At 44.0% G+C, this 23,700-nt stretch overlaps 1 protein-coding gene across 4 annotated transcripts in view; it reads left to right on the top strand.

The window, feature by feature from the left end:
- The first annotated feature begins 2,707 nt into the window (after positions 1-2,707).
- The window catches only part of LOC124026041 (proto-oncogene tyrosine-protein kinase Src-like), a 47,968-nt gene continuing 26,975 nt past the window's right edge, over positions 2,708-23,700 (top strand). For 2 of the 4 annotated variants that reach the window (XR_006837253.1, XM_046339223.1), the window contains exons 1-2: positions 4,444-4,645; positions 14,142-14,417. Coding sequence is in view for 3 of the 4 variants with exons in the window: in XM_046339223.1 (XP_046195179.1) it covers positions 4,516-4,645; positions 14,142-14,417 (406 nt within the window). In the remaining variant the exon portion in view is untranslated. Of the gene's footprint in view, positions 3,173-4,443; positions 4,646-14,141; positions 14,418-23,700 lie in introns of those variants that run through there. The other 2 variants (XM_046339236.1, XM_046339230.1) reach the window with 2 other exon arrangements.

The raw sequence follows: 23,700 nt of genomic DNA, 5'->3' as shown, positions 1-23,700 counted from the left end.
CAGGGACCTTCTGAACACAACGACAACATTCACCCTCGAAGCATCGTTACCCATCGCTCCACAAGAGCCGCAGCCCTTGCAGAGCAAGGGGAACTACTACTTCAAGGTCTCAGAGCAAGTGACGTAACCGATTGAAACGCTATTTAGCGCACACCGCTAACTAAGCTAGCCGTTTCACATCCGTTACACTCACCCCCCTTTTGACCTTCCTCCGCAGCAACCAGTAATCCGGGTCAACAGCATCAATGTAACAGTATAATTTTAAACCGTCCCCTCGCCCATACCCAGGCGCGAACCAGGGACCTTCTGCACACAACGACAACAGTCACCCTCGAAGCATCGTTACCCATCGTTCCACAAGAGCCGCGGCTCTTGCAGAGCAAGGGGAAACACTACTTCAAGGTCTCAGAGCAAGTGACGTAACCGATTGAAACGCTATTTAGCGCACACCGCTAACTAAGCTAGCCGTTTCACATCCGTTACATATACTTGTCAACTAACACAGCAACAGGAACAAAGACACTAAGGACAATCACCCACGACAAACTCAAAGAATATGGCTGCCTAAATATGGTTCCCAATCAGAGACAACGATAAACACCTGCCTCTGATTGAGAACCACCAGACAGCCATAGACTTTGCTAGATACCCCACTAAGCTACAATCCCAATACCAACACCAAAACCCCAAGACAAAACACACCACAATAATAAAACCCCATGCCACACCCTGGCCTGACCCAATACATGAAGATAAACACAAAATACTTCGACCAGGGCGTGACAACTGGGCCTTTACTAGTATTAGCGTACTGATATAGACATATGTAGCTCAGTCAAAAACATATTTTCAGCATCTCTACTTTGGCAAAAAAAATGTAGTTGTAAAATGAAGAACAGTATCTTGCAGGATTCAATAGTTGTAAATATAAGATTTGTTGCTCTGTCCCTTTCTCTGTGATGTCATTCTAAGGGAATCCAGATAGAACACAACCCTGTCCCTTTCTCTGTGATGTCATTCTAAGGGAATCCAGATAGAACACAACCCTGTCCCTTTCTCTGTGATGTCATTCTAAGGGAATCCAGATAGAACACAACCCTGTCCCTTTCTCTGTGATGTCATTCTAAGGGAATCCAGATAGAACACAACCCTGTCCCTTTCTCTGTGATGTCATTCTAAGGGAATCCAGATAGAACACAACCCTGTCCCTTTCTCTGTGATGTCATTCTAAGGGAATCCAGATAGAACACAACCCTGTCCCTTTCTCTGTGATGTCATTCTAAGGGAATCCAGATAGAACACAACCCTGTCCCTTTCTCTGTGATGTCATTCTAAGGGAATCCAGATAGAACACAACCATGTCCCTTTCTCTGTGATGTCATTCTAAGGGAATCCAGATAGAACACAACCCTGTCCCTTTCTCTGTGATGCCATTCTAAGGGAATCCAGATAGAACACAACCCTGTCCCTTTCTCTGTGATGTCATTCTAACAGAATTCAGAAAGAACAAAACTGTGTCCTCAAACATTTACATCAAAAGTTGCAAAGTTATGGGCAAAGACACAAAACATCCATATCAAATTAAACATTTTTCTTGATCAAATAACATGGCAGAAAAAAATCACTTTTGTGCCGTATTAATTTAACATCCTTAAAAACCACTTCATGTACTATATTGTACATAGGCTGGTCATCTAGGTTCGTACCTGTAGACCTTCTATCACCATGACGATAAACAATGCACAATACAGTATTTGAGTATATTGACACATCAACTGGTTTGTGATGATGTGGCTCAGTTGGTAGATCATGGTGTTTGCAATGATAGGGTTGTGGGTTTGATTCCCACAGGGGACCAGTATGATTTGCTCTGGATAAAACTCAACTAAAATGGGAAAGGAATGAATAGACCATTTCAGTTTTCAAATAGAAATAAATAGCATTTGCCAAGTATTTCAATAAACTGTAAACCATATATCAAGCAAGTATTTGTCTTTTCTACAAGTATTATCAGATTAACTGTTTTGTACAGATAATTATCAAACTCAAGTTACAAATGCAGGTAAACACTCAAATACATTTATATAATTTTTTTCAGAAAAGTAGTGCACAGGGCCTTTACTATTCGTGTATTAATAGGAATTAAAGCGTTTCCACCGGCATTTTGCGCCTATTTAATTTTTACCGACACAACAAGATGCCACGTTGTCTAGTGTATTTTGTTTTGTCGACATTTGAAACGTTTACCGAGAAAATATGCTGTTTCCATCAGGCTTGTCATGACATGTTTTATCCAACATGCACTTTACTTGCATAAAAGTTTTAATGGAAACCTGGTTAGAGACTCACTTTTTAGTTTTCCCAATTTTAATCCAACTAAAAGTAATCAAACGTAAAATTAGATTGGTACAGATAGTACAGTAATATCAAATGGGAAATGGATGGTAGAACGTGTTCCCTTGTCTTTCACAAACGAGTCCTAACCTAATACAGTATCTATTCGAAGATATAAGGACAGGTTTCCCAGACACAGATTAGACGTCCTATACTACAAGCATGATCAAAGAGCATAACATTGGGACAGTCCCTAAATGGTTGTGTTTAAAAAATATGTTGATATTGGAATTGTCTACGTGAACTAAATTATTCAACGGAGCTACGCTGTATTCCTGACTCCATCCAATTGCGCAAAAAACGTAATTCATTCTCCCCTATCATACATATTGTGCTGTCTTGTTTCGTCAGTGATGCATAGTGATCTTGCCTTTTTTCCCTACAAGGCATGTTTTCACTATATCCCTCGTATATGGCTCCGGGATTAATTTCATAGCCCTAATTTATCACTTCACATTTCATTAAGCCTACTTAATTTTACTGATATCCTAAACGGATGGATGTCCATTTCCACCGCCTACTTGCGTTTATTTTAGCGAATTGGATCGCCACCGCAATCTGAGTTGTGCCCTCTGCTCAAGGCAATTCCCGTCATGACTTGTCTATTCTTTCAAATTCGCTAAATGGCATTTTCCTTCGGTACTAGTGTTCTCAAAGAAGTTAGACATAATTCGTTTTCGAATCCTTTTCATCAAATGAAGACTACTGTGGGGATTTGATTAGGTTCTTCACGCACTCTTCTGTGCCTTGCGTAAACCTCAAGACGCTTGCTTCAAAGGTAAGTGTTGATTAGCCTAAAATATTTAGCTTTCACCGGGTGAAGGAATGTCAACACATTTTAGTAGAATACATTTTCTTGACGTTACACAAAGGATTCTTAATTTGACATCGTTTCTATTGCTGGTTTCACATTGTTCCCACCCCACAATGTTTTATGTTGACAGTAGAATGTTAGTCTATTTCATAAAATGTGTACCCTTCCATTTATAGTGACTGTCGTTGACAGATGTAATCTCCCGCACAGCCTACATGGGCTACTATAGTATCATGTATGTCCGACACCTCGATTGAAATGAAGGTATAACAATCATCAATAAACACACACAGGCCAGTGAAATTCAAAATGGAGTTGTAACAGCACCTGATTTGATTCATACAGTACTACTATAGCCTACAAAGCACGTATTAATAGTAGTATGCATAAGCATGACCTGCACTAAAATACACCCTAGCCCATATCCATTTACAGTCACGAAATTATGTTGGGTTTTCCTATTAAATGCGTGACCCATTTTTCACCAATGGTGTTACAATACTGCATAGGACAACGTGCGTAAATAGTGACCGGCTGTGAGGAACATAATTTCTTTCGGGCTTTTTGGTTATACACTTATTATTATTATTATTATGATTTGGACAGAGACAACCCATACAATGTATGCCCCCCCCCCAACCTCTTATTTTAGCTACAGCCTATATTTACTGGTTTGAATGAAACAGGTGTGCATCCCTGGGAATTTTAGCGTGGACTGTTCCCAAGTGTCAGCGTATCTGAATGGAGCGGAGCCTATTGTTCCAGTCTGGCTGAACCACACCATTGCATTATAATAGAATAACACAGCTGTATTGATATGCTCCCATACACTGATTCATAACACCCTTACCAACATAAGAATAACATTTGCAAGTTGGCATATATCTAATGTCAGAGGTGCAGCCTGTACTGCATGGCAATCTATTAATGTGCTGTTGAGTCTTTCTTTGTTGATCGGCTCTTGTTGATGTGCGTTCCCTAAGGATTTATCCAAGGACTGAGATGGTTTCAATATAACCGACAGAATGTGTCTATTAAAAGGGAACAGAAGCCCAGTTCCTATTTCAGTCAGTTTTTATGGCTCACTGTCTGTCAATGGTTGATACTGTGTATCTACTTCCTGTTCTTACTGTGCAGAACATGGCTTGTTGGTTTAGGGACAGTACCGTACTAAGTGACGGACAGAGAAGGAAGTGGATCCAGCGCTGAGTTTATCACCTGGGTTTTCCCCTGACCGCACTCCACCTGTACCCCGCTCCCCCTCTCCCTCCATTGTCTTTGCACAGCAATGGAGGAGAGAAGATTAGATGGGACAGGCCAATAAAACCTTGTTTTCTGGAGAGCTGAGGACTCTGGGACTGCGGAGACAGACACTACCATCTCCTTTGGAGCTTTTTTTTTATCATCCTTTAACGGGGACCAAGAGACGACGTCAAGGTGATTCTTGGTCCATTCTTAGCCTGCATCTTAAATGGCATTCTATTCCCTATATAGTGCACTAATTTTGACCAGAGCTCTGTGCCTTAGACTATATGGAATAGGGTACCATTTGAGATAAACCCTGGCACATGCAAGCATTATTGCAATTGTTTATCACTGCCATATTACTGCAATTTTCTATGAACTAAGCCTCAATTTGGTGGCCAGGCTATATTTAGCAGAATTGTCGATTGATCTGAGGATTGTAGATCTATTCGCTGTAGAGTAGTTGGGGATGGGGTCTAAATATATCCCCACTTAGTGTTTGTTTTCGCTCCAAGGAACCGGGTAGACCTATGTCAGAATGAGGTGCACACACCTTTCTTTGTTTCAGATTAGTCTCTTTTGATTTTACCATCAGTCTCAAGTGAAAGTCCCAACTGATTTCCTCAATGGAGCAGCAGGACATGTTGAAACCAAAGTAACCATAATTCCACATAAGCATTGTACATGGGGCTTTTTAAATGTTTTTTTTAATAGAATGTGCCTGGGCGTGTGCAGCACATTACAATGCCCAGTGAAAGTCTACAAACCCCTTTTACACTGTCAGATTTCGCTGCCTTCCATTTAATCTAAAAAGGGATTCACTTAGATATGTTTTCCCTACAGATCTACACATTTTCAAAGTGAAAGAAAATTATTGAAACATTTCTAAATTATTAAAAGTGAATACTTGGTGGAGGCATCTGAAAATCCTGGGATATTCTACAGTGGGACAGTTATACATTTTGAATGCAAAAAGACACCAGAGACAAGGTTTGAATATTGCTGTCTAGCAATGATTCCCAACCAAATTTACTGAGCTTGAGGGCAATTCCACAGTAAAAAATGTTGAGACTCAGATTTTTCACTTTAAAATGTGTGTCAGGCAAAAACTATCAATTGCAAAGTTAAACAGACCATACAATGCTATGCACAAAGAATACTTTAACACTTTTCCACTGATGATGACACAAAAAGGGGTTAAAATGTCTTCACCCTCAGGTGCCTGTTGGAGGATTCTGATTTTCCCACATTCTTACAGTCTTATGGTGAAAGTTCTGAGACTCAGGATTACAATCCCCCCTCCTTTCTCTCCCCTCTTCCCCCCTGTTTCTCTCTTCTTTCTTTCTCCTTCCTCACCCTCTCCCATCTCTCCTACCCCCTTCCCGCCCTCTCAATCTCTCTGAATGTGGGAACTAGGAACAAATCACACAGTCACAGATCCTGATGTTCAAGCACTCTGGCTCCATATTAGGGGAAGGCGCTACTGGTTGCATTAGTTCCGTTGTTTACACACTGTGACAGGCTGCTAAGGGTGTGCTGTTCACAGTTTCCTCCTGGCAAAGAGCAGTCGTAGTCCCTTAAGAGGTTTCAACAGTCTCTCAGAACTCCTAAATGGCTTCCATCCCTCTTCTCCTCAAAACACTCATTGCTAATGATTGGTGCCAGCAGAGCACAATATTGTAGACCTTTCAGATATAAATATTTATTTATTTTATTTAACCTTTATTTAACTAGGCAAGTCAGTTAAGAACAAATTCTTATTTACAATGACGGCCTAACCCGGACGACGCTGGGCCAATTGTGTGGCGCCCTACAGGACTCCCAATCACGGCCAGTTGTGATACAGCCTCAAATCGAACCAAGGTCTGTAGTGAAGGATCTAGCACTGAGATGCGGTGTCTTAGACCGCTGTGCCACTTGAGAGCCCAAATACATTATGTAGAACAAACACGCTTCCCTTACATGTAAACAAAGGAATCACGTACGCTCTGTTTATGCCTACGCGGCCCAGGTGATGGCACTGAACAGGAGCATGGTTTTGTCCTGCTTCTCTACCCAATGCCCTTGCACAATCCCTCTCATTAATCTAAAGGGAATGGACTGGTGTAGGAAGAATGGTGGGAACCCTCCAACTAAGTATTGCACCAACCCAAAGTTTTTAAATCCATGACAAAGGAGTGTGCATGTACACACCCAGGGAGAAGGGTATAGAATCGCAATACAACCCCAATGGGGTCATGGAAGAGGTTGTTTGAGGCTGCTGAGTACATTCTGTACCGCAGACTGCTCCAGCACTTCAGGTTGAAGTCGAAAGGGAAGAAACTCCATCTTGATCCTTCACCATGGTCTCTCGTCTTCTAGTTACTTTTCAATAGATTTGTATGATACTGTGCTTGACTTTTGTCACAGGTCACTGAGCAATAATGCACTCAGGCTAAATTGTTTGAAGGCAAGTTTAGGGGTAAGAAAAATGTCCAGGACTTATCCATAGAGAGAAACCTTTTGAGGGACCAAACTTGTAACCATGGAAACTAGGTCAACCAATTATGATTTTTCAATACCGATACCGATTATTTGAGGACCAAAAAAGCCGATACTGATTAATTGGCCGATTAAATGTTTTTTTTTGTAATAATGACAATTACAACAATACTGAATGAACACTTATTTTAACTTAATATAATACATCAATAAAATCAATTTAGCCTCAAATAAATAATGAAACATGTTCAATTTGGTTTAAATAATGCAAAAACTAAGTGTTGGAGATGAAAGTAAAAGTGCAATATGTGCCATGTAAGAAAGCTAACGTTTAAGTTCTTTGCTCAGAACATGAGAACATATGAAAGCTGGTGGTTCCTTTTAACATGAGTCTTCAATATTCTCAGGTAAGAAGTTTTAGGTTGTAGTTATTATAGGAATTATAGGACTATTTCCCTCTATACCATTTTGTATTTCATTAACCTTTGACTATTGGATGTTCTTATAGGCACTTTATTATTGCCAGTGTAACAGTATAGCTTCCGTCCCTCTCCTCGCTCCTCCTTGGGCTCGAACCAGAAACACAACGACAACAGCCACCCCCGAAGCAGCATTACCCATGCAGAGCAAGGGAAACAACCACAGCCTCAGAGCGAGTGACGTTTGAAACGCTATTAGCACGCGCTAACTAGCCAGCCATTTCACTTCGGTTACACCAGCCTCATCTTGGGAGTTGATAGGCTTGAAGTCATAAACAGGGCAATGCTTGACGCACAACGAAGAGCTGCTGGCAAAACACACGAAAATGGTGTTTGAATGAATGTTTACGCGCCTGCTTCTGCCTACCACTGCTCAGTCAGATACTTAGATACATGTATCAGTCAGATACAAGTATCAGTCAGATTATACGCAATGCAGGACACGCAAGATAATATCTAGTAATATCATTAACCATGTGTAGTTAACTAGTGTTTATGATTGATTGATTGTTTTTTATAAGATAAGTTTAATGCTAGCTAGCAACTTACCTTGGCTTACTGCATTCGCGTAACAGGCAGTTTCCTGTTGGAGTGAAACAAGAGGCAGGTCGTTATTGAGTTGGACTAGTTAACTGTAAGGTTGCAAGATTGGATCCCCGAGCTGATAAGGTGAAAATCTGTCATTCTGCCCCTGAAGGAGGCAGTTAACCCACCGTTCCTAGGACGTCATTGAAATTAAAATATGTTCTTAACTGACTTGCCTAGTTAAATAAAGGATAAATAAAAGGTAAATAAATAAAAATCTGCAAAATCAGTGTCCAAAAATACAGATTTCCGATTGTTATGGAAACTTGAAATCGGCCCTAATTAATCGGCCATTCCGATTAATCGGTCGACCTCTAATGGAAACCCATCGTTTTCTGATCAGTAGCATGGGCCAAAGGTTCATTGGAGTGTTCTTTGAATTAGGCCATGCAAAAGGAATTAGGGTTGTAGGGTTTTCTATATAAAATAAGTTGCATGCTGTGCTAATGTAGAAGCCACGCTGGTATTCTGTACCACACTCCCACCAGCACTGCTCTCCAAACTAATTGTCAGCAGAAGGTCTACTGCAGAGGAGGCTGGCGGGAGTGGCTATAGGAGGATGGGCTCATTGGAATGGCTGGGATGGCATCAATGGAACGGTATCAAACACATCAAACATATGGAAACCACATGTTGGACTTCCATTTATTACATTCTAGCCATTACAATGAGCCCATGCTCCTATAGCCCCCCCACCAGCCTCCACTGCCCTACTGGTATACTTCTAAAACATCAGGACAGGAGCTTTTTCAAACGCAAAAAAAAACTGAAATTGAGCATTCCCCTGTTTCAAAAAGTTTTCTCCCATTTTTGTTCTGAACGTAATGAACCAGGTCAGGCGATGTCACTGTTTGAGCTAGCTACATTTCCACCGTTCTAGGACATTGGTACAGGATTTTGGCCCTGAATGTTTTGTCCAAATCCAGACCTGTACACAAGCTAGCTAAGCTAGTTTACACTAATTAGTCCATTGGTACAGGCTTTTGCCCTGGGTGCTGTTTGGTCCAGGGCCCGCGCAATGCGCCAAGCTATCTTAACTAGTTAGCTACCACTATGCTAAGCTATTACATTGGTACAGCCTTTTGACCCCAGCTGATGGTATTTTGTCCAGGGCCAGATATGTGTACAATATTTGTCCTTTTTGTCCCTCTGGTCCCATAATAACATTGACTTACAGCAGGAAGACCAGTCAGTACTAATATAATATAGCCCAGGCTCTGGCCAGCCTCATCGAACACCCACTAACATTGAGCAGTCATCTACCCCCCCCAGGTCTCTCTCTGTATGACTAAGCAGCATGAAACTGAGGGAGACGTTAACCCCTTCACTGGGCTGGCTTTCATTCTGGCTCTGGATGAATCAAAGACACTCACTCACACACATACAGTAGGCATGAACGCTAGGGCCGGGACGATACCAGTATCTCCATACGCGTTAGTATTTTTATTTCTTTGAACCTTTATTTAACTAGGCAAGTCAGAACAAATTATTATTTACAATGACGGTTTACCAGAAGGGAAAGGACCTCCTGTGGGGACAGGAGCTGGGATTAAAAATAAAATATAGGACAAAAACACACATCACGACAAGAGAGACAACACACCACTACATAGAGACCTAAGATGACAACATAGCATGGCAGCAACACAACATGACAACGACATGGTAGCAACACAACATAGCAGCAGCACAACATGGTAGCAGCACAAAACATGGTACAAACATTATTGGGCACAGACAACAGCACAAAGGGCAAGAAGGTAGAGCCAAAAATATATCACGCGAAGCAGCCACAACTGTCAGTAACCGTGTCCATGATTGAGTCTTGGAATGAAGAGATTGAGATGAAACTGTCCAGTTTGAGTGTTTGTTGCAGCTCGTTCCAGTCGCTAGCTGCAGCGAACTGAAAAGACGAGCGACCCAGGGATGTGTATGCTTTGAGGACCTTTAACAGAATGTGACTGGCAGAATGGGTGTATGTGGAGGATGAGGGCTGCAGTAGATATCTCAGATAGTGGGGAGTGAGGCCTAAGGATTTTATAAATAAGCATCAACCAGTGGGTCTTTTTTTTATATATATATATTTTTTACCTTTATTTAACTAGGCAAGTCAGTTAAGAACAAATTCTTATTTTCAATGACGGCCTAGGAACAGTGGGTTAACTGCCTGTTCAGGGGCAGAACGACAGATTTGTACCTTGTCAGCTCGGGGATTTGAACTTGCAACCTTCTGGTTGCGACGGGTATACAGAGATGACCAGTTTACAGAGGAACATAGAGTGCAGTGATGTGTCCTATAAGGAGCACTGGTGGCAAATCTGATGGCCGAATTGTAAAGAGCATCTAGCCGCTCGAGAGCACCCTTACCTGCCGATCTATAAATTACGTCTGCGTAATCTAGCATGGGTAGGATGGTCATCAGAATCAGGGTTAGTTTGGCAGCTGTGGTGAATGGGGAGCGATTATGATAGAGGAAACCAAATCTAGATTTAACTTTAGCCTGCATCTTGATATGTGCTGAGAGAAGGACAGTGTACTGTCTAGCCATACTCCCAAGTACTTGTATGAGGTGTCTACCTCAATCTCTAAACCCATAGAGGTAGTAATCACACCTGTGGGTAGAGGAGCATTCTTCTAACCAAACCACAGGATCGTTGTTTTGGAGATGTTCAGAACAAGGTCAAGGGCAGAGAAATCTTTGTTGTAGAGCGTTTAACACCAAATCCGCCTCGGCGCCAGCAGAGTTGAAGACAGAATCATGGCAAGGAAACAAAATACAAAACGGATTTAACTTCTTTAGGAAATCAGCTCTAATGTTGGAAATAAGCATCATTATGTTGTCATCCGGAGTTAAATATATTTATTTTCCAAGCTATAGCACCCAATATTTACACACAGCAGGTTTTTAAAGGACCATAGAGTTTTGCTTGCTTCGTGGTTTCATTTTTGCCATGGAAAAAATATTGCGATACTGGTATCGTCCCGGCCCTAATGTGCACACACACACACACACACACACACACACACACACACACACACACACACACACACACACACACACACACACACACACACACACACACACACACACACACACACACACACACACACACACACACACACACACACACACACACACACACACACACACACACACACACACACACTCACGCACACTCCCTTCCACATATACAGATGCACACAACAGATTTACATACACACTACTGAGTTGCACCCCCATTTTCCCTCAGAACAGCTTCCATTCTCCGGGACATAGACTCTACAAGTTGTTGAAAGCTTTCCACAGCGATGCTGGCGCATGTTGTCTCCAATGCTTCCCACTGTTGTATCAAGTTGGCTGGATGTCCTTTGGTTGGTGGACCATTCTTGATACACACAGAAAACTGTTGAGCATGAAAAACCCAGCAGCGTTGCAGTTCTTGACACACTCAAACCGGTGTGCCTGGCACCTATTACCATACCCCATTCAAAAGCACTTTTGTCTTACCCATTCACCCTAAGAATGGCACACACACACAATCCATGTCTCAAGGCTTAAAAATCCTTTTTTAACCTGTATCCTCCCCTTCATCTACACTGATTGAAGTGAATTTAACAGATGACATCAATCAGAGATTATAGCTTTCAGCTGGATTGACCTGGTCAGTTTACTTCCTAATGTTTTGAACACTCAGTGGTGTATTTAAACCCCCAAAGCACAACACCTGACTGTGTCGAGGTCTTTTCACACTCATGGACAATGCAGCAACTGTACACACCAGACACAACCTCACCCCCAGATGCTGCAGCAACACTCCCACATACTGTACACACCAGACACAACCTCACCCCCAGATGCTGCAGCAACACTCCCACATACTGTACACACCAGACACAACCTCACCCCCAGATGCTGCAGCAACACTCCCACATACTGTACACACCAGACACAACCTCACCCCCAGATGCTGCAGCAACACTCCCACATACTGTACACACCAGACACAACCTCACCCCCAGATGCTGCAGCAACACTCCCACATACTGTACACACCAGACACAACCTCACCCCCAGATGCTGCAGCAACACTCCCACATACTGTACACACCAGACACAACCTCACCCCCAGATGCTGCAGCAACACTCCCACATACTGTACACACCAGACACAACCTCACCCCCAGATGCTGCAGCAACACTCCCACATACCGTACACACCAGACACAACCTCACCCCCAGATGCTGCAGCAACACTCCCACATACTGTACACACCAGACACAATCTCACCCCCAGATGCTGCAGCAACACTCCCACATATTGTACACACCAGACACAACCTCACCCCCAGATGCTGCAGCAACACTCCCACATACTGTACACACCAGACACAACCTCACCCCCAGATGCTGCAGCAACACTCCCACATACTGTACACACCAGAAACAACCTCACCCCCAGATGCTGCAGCAACACTCCCACATACTGTACACACCAGACACAACCTCACCCCCAGATGCTGCAGCAACACTCCCACATACTGTACACACCAGACTCAACTCCAGATGCTACAGCACCTACCTTCTCTAGTCCTTTTTCAGCTATTCCTAGTTCCCCTGCTCCTTCCCCACCCACTGTTAGTCACACTCGGCCCTGTCTGTCTGTCAACACACACAAACGTTATGTTCTTCTATCCTCGTGGGGACCTGAAATGTATTTCAATTCAAAATGACCCCAACGCCAACTCCTAATCCTAACCCCTTAACCCTAATTATAAACCTGACCCTAATTACAACCCTTAAACCTAACCCCTAAGCTTAAAATAGCCTTTGTACTCATGGAGAATCTTTCTTGTATTACTACCCTTGTGAGGTAATTTGGGGATTTTAGGTCCACGCAAGGATAGAAGAAGCAACCCCCCCCCCCCCCCCACACACACACACACACACACACAGTCACAGTGAGTATGTTGGAAACGAGATGTGAGAGACACGGGGTGTGTGTGTGTCAGAGCTTCTGTTCTCAGGGACAGACGAACAGCTGCTCACACACACACTAACTGCCACACACAACGGAACAAGCCGTGTGTGTGCGGGTGTATCATCTAGCTTGTAATAGGTTTCCATTGTGACTCATTCTGTTGTACAGAGGGAAGAATTTAACTGGTGTTTGTGTCCATGATTGTAACAGTGTCTGTAAGAATAGGATTCAATTTGAAATATAGGGGTGATAAACCAAATACTGTACAATTACCGACGATGATAAAATTATTGTTGTCAATGTCGGCCAGGGCCAAAGTTTCCGCTCAGAGCTGTCATAAACTGTGTCTTATATTGTGTACATTGTAGATCTGTATTTATTTAACACCAGGTTGAATCAACATATTATATGACCTTGAATCTACAAACACCCGTCGCTGTCTGTTGACTTTTTCAAGGTGTCCTTTTAGAGTATTTGCCTTGTAAGCGGCTCCAGCAACTGAAACTGGAAGATCTCCAGGGAAACTCAATGAATGGCCCCTGAATAGAGACTCAATAGCAGGGTCATGTTCATAAGGTCACGTTTTTAAAATGTTTTGCAATGGAAAATGTGTGCTTCCATTTGGTTCCTAATGAACACCACCCTGCTGAATGATTCTATTGTTGCAGGGAAAGGGATGATATAGAACCAGACCTGGGTTCAAATACTATTTCAAACAACAATTACTTTCACGTTATAATTTTTTTATTTATAAATATTTTAATGTATTTGGAAATACACTTGGAATGTATTTTAAAATTCACTGACCCAAATACACTCCCATGTATTTAACCCATGTATTTCAAAATAGTATTTTAAATACAATTTGGGAGACTATTTGTTTTTTGTTTTACAAATAACAATTTAAATACTAAAATAAAAGTACTTATTTTGGGCTGTGTATTTGAAAATACTCAAAAAACACAGAAAAAACTATTTAAAATACCAGATACTCAAATACACATCAGGAAGAGATGGGTCTCTCCAACACCAGCTCGTGCTTGAGTGCATTCAATTCAGAGTTTGTATAGAATTGAATTGAGTGATTGTATTGAATCAAACAGGACTGAACTGCATTGAGCCAGATTGAAATGAATTCATTTGAGATTTTAATATTTTTCTCAGGCCTGCTGATGGGGGCGGGCAAGAGCAAGCCCAAGGAGCCAGGCCAGCGCTCACTGAGTCTCGATGGCACCATTGGCACGGGCTCGGACAGTGGGCACCACCACCACCTCAACTCGACCCAGCAGACCCAGACCCCCAACAGGAGTCCCGCCGTAGGGGGCAGCAGACATGGCCACCACCCCGGGAATGCTCCCACCAACACCCCTGAGCTGGCGCTGTTCGGTGGAGTAGACCACGCGGGTGGTATCACCTCCCCTCACAGAGGACCACTGGCAGGTAGGTGGAGCAGGAAGTTCTTAGGCTGCATTCAGCAGGGGAAACGTTGTGGAACATTTAGATGGGCTGCTTTCAGCAGGGGAAAATGTTTGGAACTTTCAGCTGGGCTGCGATTAGCATGGCAAAGCATTGTAGAATGTTCAGATGGAAATATGTTATGTAAAACAAACATGTTATTGTTCCACATTTCTTTGAATTACTTTTCAATAATAATTTTGGATACATATTACAAGTGTATGCCACAAATACATCCCCCCCCAAAGTACAGTACCTTTCTATTGATTTTGTTTGAGGAGATCCAAAATGTCATTATTCATTCCGGCTAAGGGCTGTTCTTTATGCACGACGTAACGCGGAGTGCCTGGATGCATTCCAGGTGACTACCACATGGAGCTGGTTAAGAGAATGCCAAGAGTGTGCAAAGCTGTCATTAAGGCAAAGGGTGTTTTCTTTGAAGAATCTCAAAAATAAAATACATTTGGATTTGTTTTTGGTTACATGATTCCATGCAGTGGCAAAATAAATTGTGAACCCTTTGGAAATACCTGGATTTCTGCATAACTTGGTCATAAAATTTGATCTGATCTTCATCTAGGTCACAACAATAGACACAGAGTCTGCTTAAACTAATAACACACAAACAATTATACGTTTGTCTTTATTGAACACACCGTGTAAACATTCACACTTGGGATGCAAAAAGTATGTGAACCCTTGGATTTATTTACTGGTTGACCCTCCTTTGGCAGCAATAATCTCAACCAAATGTTTTCTATAGTTGCGGATCAGACCTGCACAACGGTCAGGAGGAATTTGACCATTCCTCTTTGACAAAACTGTTTTAGTTCAGCAATATTCTTGGGATGTCTGGTGTGAACTGCTCTCTTGAGGTCATGCCACAGCATCTCAAATCGTGGTGAGGTTAGGACTCTGACTGGGCCACTCCAGAAGGTCAGGACTCTGACTGGGCCACTCCAGAAGGTGTATTTTCTTCTGTTAAAGCCATTCTGTTGTTGATTTACTTCTGTGTTTTGGGTCGTTGTTCTGTTGCATCCCCCAACTTCTGTTGAGCTGCAATTGGTGGACAGATAGCCTTACATTCTCCTGAAAAATGTCTCGCTAAACTTGGGAATGAACTTTTCTGTCGCTGATAGCAAGCTGTCCAGGCCCTGAAGCAGCCCCAGAAAAAGCATCCCTAAACCATGATGCTCCCTCCACCATATTTTACAGTTGGGATGAGGTTTTGATCTTGGTGTGCTGTGCCTTTTTTTTCCCTCCACAGTGTTTTCCCTCCATAGTGTTGTGTGTTCCTTCCAAACAACTCAACTGTAGTTTCATCTGTCCACAGAATATTTTGCCAGTAGCACTGTGGAACATACAGGTCCACTTTTGCAAACTTCAGACGTGCAGCTGTCATGTTTGTCATTTATTGTCATGTCTTGTCCCTGTGCTCCCCATGCTATTCGTTTCCCTCTGCTGGTCTTGTTTGGTTCTATCCCTCTCTCTCCCCCTCCCTCTCTCACTCTCTCGCTCTCTCTTCCCCTCTGTCGTTCCGTTCCTGCTCCCAGCTGTTCCTATTCCCCTAATCATCATTTAGTCTTCCCACACCTGTTCCCGATCCTTTCCCCTGATTAGACTCCCTATTTATTCCTTTGTGATCCGTTCCTGTTCCGTCGGTTCCTTGTTTTGTATTCACCATGCTGTGATTGCGTTTCGCCCTGTCCTGTCGTGTTTTTTGCCGTGATTGTGTATCACCCTGTCCTGTCGTGTTTTGTGCCTTCATCAGACGCTGCGTGTGAGCAGGTGTCTCAGTCGACTACGGCCTGCGAGCGACCTGCAGTCTGTGGCCGCTTCTCCAGTTGTTTTCCCCTCTACAAATCTAGAGGATTTCAGTTGTTCCGTTTTGAACATTAATAAACTCTGTTTCTGTTAAGTCGCGTTTGGGTCCTCTTTCACCTGCATGACAGAAGGAACCGACCAAGGAATGGACCCAGCGACTTCAGACGCTCGTTACACTGCCGTCGAGATCCAAGGAGCCATGCTCGGCAGACACGAGCAGGAATTGTCTGCTGCTCGCCATGCCGTGGAGAACCTGGCCGCTCAGGTTTCCGACCTCTCTGGACAGTTCCAGAGTCTACGTCTCGTGCCACCTGTTACTCCCTGGCCTGCCGAGCCTCCAGAACCCAGGGTTAATAACCCACCTTGCTACTCCGGGCAGCCCACTGAGTGCCGCTCCTTTCTCACGCAGTGTGAGATTGTGTTCTCTCTCCAACCCCACACATACTCTAGAGAGAGAGCTCGGGTTGCTTACGTCATTTCACTCCTTACTGGCCGGGCTCGAGAATGGGGCACAGCTATCTGGGAGGCAAGGGCTGATTGCTCTAACAGATTCCAGAACTTTAAAGAGGAGATGATTCGGGTTTTTGACCGTTCAGTTTTTGGTGGGGAGGCTTCTAGGGCCCTGGCTTCCTTATGCCAAGGTGAACGGTCCATAACGGATTATTCCATTGAGTTTCGCACTCTTGCTGCCTCTAGTGAGTGGAACGAGCCGGCGCTGCTCGCTCGTTTTCTGGAGGGACTCCACGCAGTGGTTAAGGATGAGATTCTCTCCCGGGAGGTTCCATCAGATGTGGATTCTTTGATTGCTCTCGCCATCCGCATAGAACGACGGGTAGATCTTCGTCACCGGGCTCGTGGAAGAGAGCTCGCATCAACGGTGTTTCCCTGCTCCGCATCGCAACCATCTCCCTCCTCTGGCTTTGAGACTGAGCCCATGCAGCTGGGAGGGATTGCATCTCGAATAAGGAGAGGGAACGGAGGATCACCAACCGCCTGTGCCTCTATTGCGGAGTTGCTGGACATTTTGTTTATTCATGTCCAGTAAGAGGCCAGAGTCCATCAGTAAGCGGAGGGCTACTGGTGAGCGCTACTACTCAGGTCCCTTCATCTAGATCTTGTACTACTATGTCGGTCCATCTACGCTGGACCGGTTCGGGTGCTACATGCAGTGCTTTGATTGACTCTGGGGCTGAGGGTTGTTTCATGGACGAAGCATGGGTTCGGAAACATAACATTCCTTTCAGACCGTTAGACAGGCCTACGCCCATGTTTGCCTTAGATGGTAGTCATCTTCCCAGTATCAAATTTGAGACACTACCTTTAACTCTCACAGTATCTGGTAACCACAGTGAGACTATTTCTTTTTGATTTTCCATTCACCGTTTACACCTGTTGTTTTGGGTCATCCCTGGCTAGTATGTCATAATCCTTCTATTAATTGGTCTAGTAATTCTATCCTATCCTGGAACGTTTCTTGTCATGTGAAGTGTTTAATGTCTGCCATCCCTCCCGTTTCTTCTCTCCCTACTTCTCAGGAGGAACCTGGCGATTTGACAGGAGTGCCGGAGGAATATCATGATCTGCGCACGGTCTTCAGTCGGTCCCGAGCCAACTCCCTTCCTCCTCACCGGTCGTATGATTGTAGTATTGATCTCCTTCCAGGGACCACGCCTCCTCGAGGTAGACTATACTCTCTGTCGGCTCCCGAACGTAAGGCTCTCGAGGATTATTTGTCTGTGTCTCTTGACGCCGGTACCATAGTGCCTTCTTCTTCTCCGGCCGGGGCGGGGTTCTTTTTGTTAAGAAGAAGGACGGTACTCTGCGCCCTGCGTGGATTATCGAGGGCTGAATGACATAACGGTTAAGAATCGTTATCCGCTTCCCCTTATGTCATCAGCCTTCGAGATTCTGCAGGGAGCCAGGTGCTTTACTAAGTTGGACCTTCGTAACGCTTACCATCTCGTGCGCAAGTGGAAAACGGCGTTTAACACTCCGTTAGGGCATTTTGAGTACCGGGTTCTGCCGTTCGGTCTCGCCAATGCGCCAGCTGTTTTTCAGGCATTAGTTAATGATGTTCTGAGAGACATGCTGAACATTTTTGTTTTTGTCTATCTTGACGATATCCTGATTTTTTCTCCGTCACTCGAGATTCATGTTCAGCACGTTCGACGTGTTCTACAGCGCCTTTTAGAGAATTGTCTCTACGTAAAGGCTGAGAAGTGCTCTTTTCATGTCTCCTCCGTTACTTTTCTCGGTTCCGTTATTTCCGCTGAAGGCATTCAGATGGATTCCGCTAAGGTCCAAGCTGTCAGTGATTGGCCCGTTCAAGGTCACGTGTCGAGTTGCAGCGCTTTTTAGGTTTCGCTAATTTCTATCGGCGTTTCATTCGTAATTTCGGTCAAGTTGCTGCCCCTCTCACAGCTCTTACTTCTGTCAAGACGTGTTTTAAGTGGTCCGGTTCCGCCCAGGGAGCTTTTGATCTTCTAAAAGAACGTTTTACGTCCGCTCCTATCCTCGTTACTCCTGACGTCACTAGACAATTCATTGTCGAGGTTGACGCTTCAGAGGTAGGCGTGGGAGCCATTCTATCCCAGCGCTTCCAGTCTGACGATAAGGTTCATCCGTGCGCTTATTTTTCTCATCGCCTGTCGCCATCTGAGCGCAACTATGATGTGGGTAACCGTGAACTGCTCGCCATCCGCTTAGCCCTAGGCGAATGGCGACAGTGGTTGGAGGGGGCGACCGTTCCTTTTGTCGTTTGGACAGACCATAAGAACCTTGACGCATCCGTTCTGCCAAACGACTTAATGCCCGTCAAGCTCGTTGGGCGTTGTTTTTCGCTCGTTTCGAGTTTGTGATTTCTTACCGTCCGGGTAGCAAGAACACCAAGCCTGATGCCTTATCCCGTCTGTTTAGTTCTTCTGTGGCTTCTACTGATCCCGAGGGGATTCTTCCTTATGGGCGTGTTGTCGGGTTGACAGTCTGGGGAATTGAAAGACAGGTTAAGCAAGCACTCACGCACACTGCGTCGCGCGCGCTTGTCCTAGTAACCTCCTTTTCGTTCCTGTTTCCACTCGTCTGGCTGTTCTTCAGTGGGCTCACTCTGCCAAGTTAGCTGGTCATCCCGGTGTTCGAGGCACTCTTGCGTCTATTCGCCAGCGCTTTTGGTGGCCGACTCAGGAGCGTGACACGCGCCGTTTCGTGGCTGCGTGTTCAGACTGCGCGCAGAAGAAGTCTGGTAATTTTTTTCTGCTTCTGCTCCTGGTCTTGCTGGGTCTCAGTCTGTTCCCTGCCATCGCATCTCTCCTGTTCTTGTCCCTGCCCTTGCTGTGTCTCAGTCTGTCCCTAGTTCTCATTTTTTTTTTAGAGTAGTACCCTAGTTTCCCTTTTTATCGTTTTTCGTTACGGTCCTGAGGAGAGGAGTTGGGTTCTTTCTCGGGACGTGCTGGACCGTTTGATCTATGATTTCCTCCGTTGCCGCCAGTGTTCCTCCTCGAGAGCGCCAGGAGGCGCTCGGTGAGTGGGGGGGTACTGTCATGTTTGTCATTTATTGTCATGTCTTGTCCCTGTGCTCCCCATGCTATTCGTTTCCCTCTGCTGGTCTTGTTTGGTTCTATCCCTCTCTCTCCCCCTCCCTCTCTCACTCTCTCGCTCTCTCTTCCCTCTGTCGTTCCGTTCCTGCTCCCAGCTGTTCCTATTCCCCTAATCATCATTTAGTCTTCCCACACCTGTTCCCGATCCTTTCCCCTGATTAGACTCCCTATTTATTCCTTTGTGATCCGTTCCTGTTCCGTCGGTTCCTTGTTTTGTATTCACCATGCTGTGATTGCGTTTCGCCCTGTCCTGTCGTGTTTTTTTGCCGTGATTGTGTATCACCCTGTCCTGTCGTGTTTTGTGCCTTCATCAGACGCTGCGTGTGAGCAGGTGTCTCAGTCGACTACGGCCTGCGCCTACCCGAAGCGACCTGCAGTCTGTGGCCGCTTCTCCAGTTGTTTTCCCCCTCTACAAATCTAGAGGATTTCAGTTGTTCCGTTTTGAACATTAATAAACTCTGTTTCTGTTAAGTCGCGTTTGGGTCCTCTTTCACCTGCATGACAGCAGCAATGTTTTGTTTGTGGCTTTGTCCATGGTGTCCTCCCATGAACACCATTCTTGTTTAGTGTTTTACGTATCATTGATTCGTCAGAGATGTGAGCATGTTCCAGAGACTTCTTTTAAGTCTTTAGCTGACACTCTAGGATTCTTCTTAACCTCCATTGACCATTGAGCACTCCTAGGGAGAGTAGCAACAGTGCTATACTTAATCCATTTATAGACAATTTTTCTTACCGTGGACTGATGTACATCAAGGCTTTTAGAGATACTTTTGTAGCCCTTTACAGCTTTATGCAAGTCAACAATTCTTAATCTTAGGTCTTCTGAGATCTCTTTTGTTTGAGGGATGGTTCACATCAGGCAATGCTCCTTGTGAATAACAAACTCACATTTTGTGAGTTTTGTTTTAAAGGGCAAGGCAGCTCTAACCAACATCCCCAATCTCGTCGTATGTTTGTCTATTGTTGTGACTTCGATGAAGATCAGATAAAATTTGATGACCAATTTATGCAGAAATCCAGGTAATTCCAAAGGGTTCACATACTGTTTCTTGCCACTGTATGTCGTGAGGAGAACACACTGGAGTCATTTAGCCTTTGGTTGGAGTGGGAAATGTATACTGTAGGTAGAGCAAAACACCAGTCTCAACGTCAACAGTGAAGAGGCGACTCCGGGATGCTGGCCTTCTGGGCAGAGTTGCAAAAAAAGCCATATCTCAGCCTGACCAATAAAAATAAAATATTAAGTTGGGCAAAAGAAAACAGACACTGGACAGAGGAACTCTGCCTAGAAGGCCAGCATCCCGGAATCGCCTCTTGACCGTTGACATTGAGACTGATGTTTTGTGGGTACTATTTCATTAAGCTGCCATCTGAGGACTTGTGAGGCGTCTGTTTCTAGACACTCTAATGTACTTGTCCTCTTGCTCAGTTGTGCACTGGGGCCTCCCACTCTTTCTATTCTGGTTAGAGCCAGTTTGCTCTGTTCTGTGAAGGGAGTAGTACACAGCGTTGTACGAGATCTTCTGTTTCTTGGCAATTTCTCACATGGAATAGCCTTCATTTCTCAAAACAAGAATAGACTAACATGTTTCAGGAGAAAGGTCATTGTTTCTTGCCATTTTAAGCCTGTAATCGAACCCACAAATGCTGATGCTCCAGATACTCAAATAGTCTAAAGAAGGACAGTTTTATTGCGTCTTTAACAGAACAACAGTTTTCAGCTGTGCTAACATAATTGCAAAAGGGTTTTCTAATGATCAAATAGCCTTTTAAAATGATGAACTTGGATTAGCTAACACAACGTGCCATTGGAATACAGGAGTGATGGTTGCTGATAATGGGCCGCTGTATCCCTATGTAGATATTCCATTTTAAAAATCTGCCGTTTCCAGCTACAATAGTGATTAACAATGTCTACACCATAATTTCTGATCAATTTTATATTATTTTAATGGACAAAAAATTTGCTTTTCTTTCAAAAATAAGGACATTTCGAAGTGACCCCAAACTTTTGAATGGTAGTGTGTGTGTATATATATAACAAAAATATAAATACATGTAGTGTTGGTCCCATGTTTCATGAGCTGAAATGAAAGATCCTAGAAATTTTCCATATGCACATAAAGCTTATTTCTCTCAAATGTTTGACACAAATTTGTTTACATCCCTGATAGTGAACAAAGATAATCTGACGGGTGTGTCATATCAAGAAGCTGATTAAACAGCATGATCATTACACAGGTGCACCTTGTGCAGGGGACAATAAAGGGCCAATCTAAAATGTGCAGTTTTGTCACACAACACAATGCCACAGATGTCTGAAGTTTTGAGCAAGCTTGCAATTGGCATGCTGTTTGCAGGAATGTCCACCAGAGCTGTTGTCAGATAGTTAAATGTTTATTTCTCTACCATAAGCCTCCTCTAAAGTCGTTTTAGAGAATTTAGCAGTACATCCAACCGGCTTCGCAACTGCAGACCACGTGTAACCACGTCAGCCCAGGTTCTCCAAATCTGGCTTCTTCACCTACGGGATCACCTGAGACCAGCCACCCGGACAGTTGAAGAAAACTGTGGGTTTGCACAACCGAAGAATTTCCCTGAGATGGTCAGAAACCCATATGTTTGCTGATAACAACATTGTGAACAGAGTGCCCCATGGTGGGGTTATGGAATGGGCAGGCATAAGCTATGAGCAACGAACACAATTGCATTTTATCGATGGCAATTTGAATACACAGAAATACTGTGACGAGATTTTGAGGCCCATTGTCGTGCCATTCATCTGCCGCCATCACCTCATGTTTCAGCATGATAATACACAACCCCATGTGGCAAGGATCTTTACACAATTCCTGGTAGTTAAAAATGTCCCAGTTCTTCCAGGGCCTGTAGGACCAGACATGTCACCCAATGAGCCTGTTTGGGATGCTCTGGATTGACGTATCCGACAGCGTGTTCCAGGTCCTGGCAACATCCAGCAACCTTGCACTTCCGTTGAAGAGGAGTGGGACAACATTCCAGAGGCCACAATCAACAGCCTGATCAACTCTGCGAAGGAGATGTGTCGCACTGCATGAGGCAAAAGGTGATCACACCAGGTACTGACTGGTTTTCTGAAGGTGGTCACACCAGGTACTGACTGGTTTTCTGAAGGTGGTCACACTTGATACTGACTGGTTTTCTGATCCACGCCTAAACTTAAAAAAGGTTATCTGTGACCAATAGATGCATATCTGTATTCCCAGTTATGTGAAATCCATAGATTAGGGCCTAGTGGATTTATTTCAATTGACTGATTTCCTTATGAACTGAAACTCAGTAAAATCATTGAAATTGTTTCATGTTGATTTTATATTTTTGTTCAGTGTAAATCACACAGCTGACCAAATTACACAGTATTTTAGTTCTGGGTTAACCACGATTATAAATAGCCAGGTTGTTCAGCTATATATGTACAAGCCACAGGAGGTTGGTGGCACCTTAATTGGGGAGAACGGGCTCGTGGTAATGACTGGAGCAGAATAGGTGGAACGGTATCCATGTGTTTGATGCCCTTCCATTTCCCCCGTTTCAGCTATTTATTACGAGCCGTCTCCCCCTCAGCCCCCACTGGTACAAGCCTAGGAGGAGAACCCCAGGACCTCAACAAGGTCACGATAGGACACAACACAGTGGTCCTACTGATGATTGTTATTTTTTTACCTTTATTTAACTAGGCAAGTCAGTTAAGAACAAATTCTTATTTTCAATGACGGCCTAGGAACAGTGGGTTAACTGCCTGTTCAGGGGCAGAACGACAGAGTTGTACTTTGTCAGCTCGGGAATTTGAACTTGCAACCTTCCGGTTA

Source organism: Oncorhynchus gorbuscha, linkage group LG03 (genome assembly GCF_021184085.1).
Source record: "Oncorhynchus gorbuscha isolate QuinsamMale2020 ecotype Even-year linkage group LG03, OgorEven_v1.0, whole genome shotgun sequence".
NCBI lineage: Eukaryota > Metazoa > Chordata > Actinopteri > Salmoniformes > Salmonidae > Oncorhynchus > Oncorhynchus gorbuscha.
Note: the sequence above shows the minus strand (reverse complement) of the source record. Positions and strands in the feature narration are given on the sequence as shown.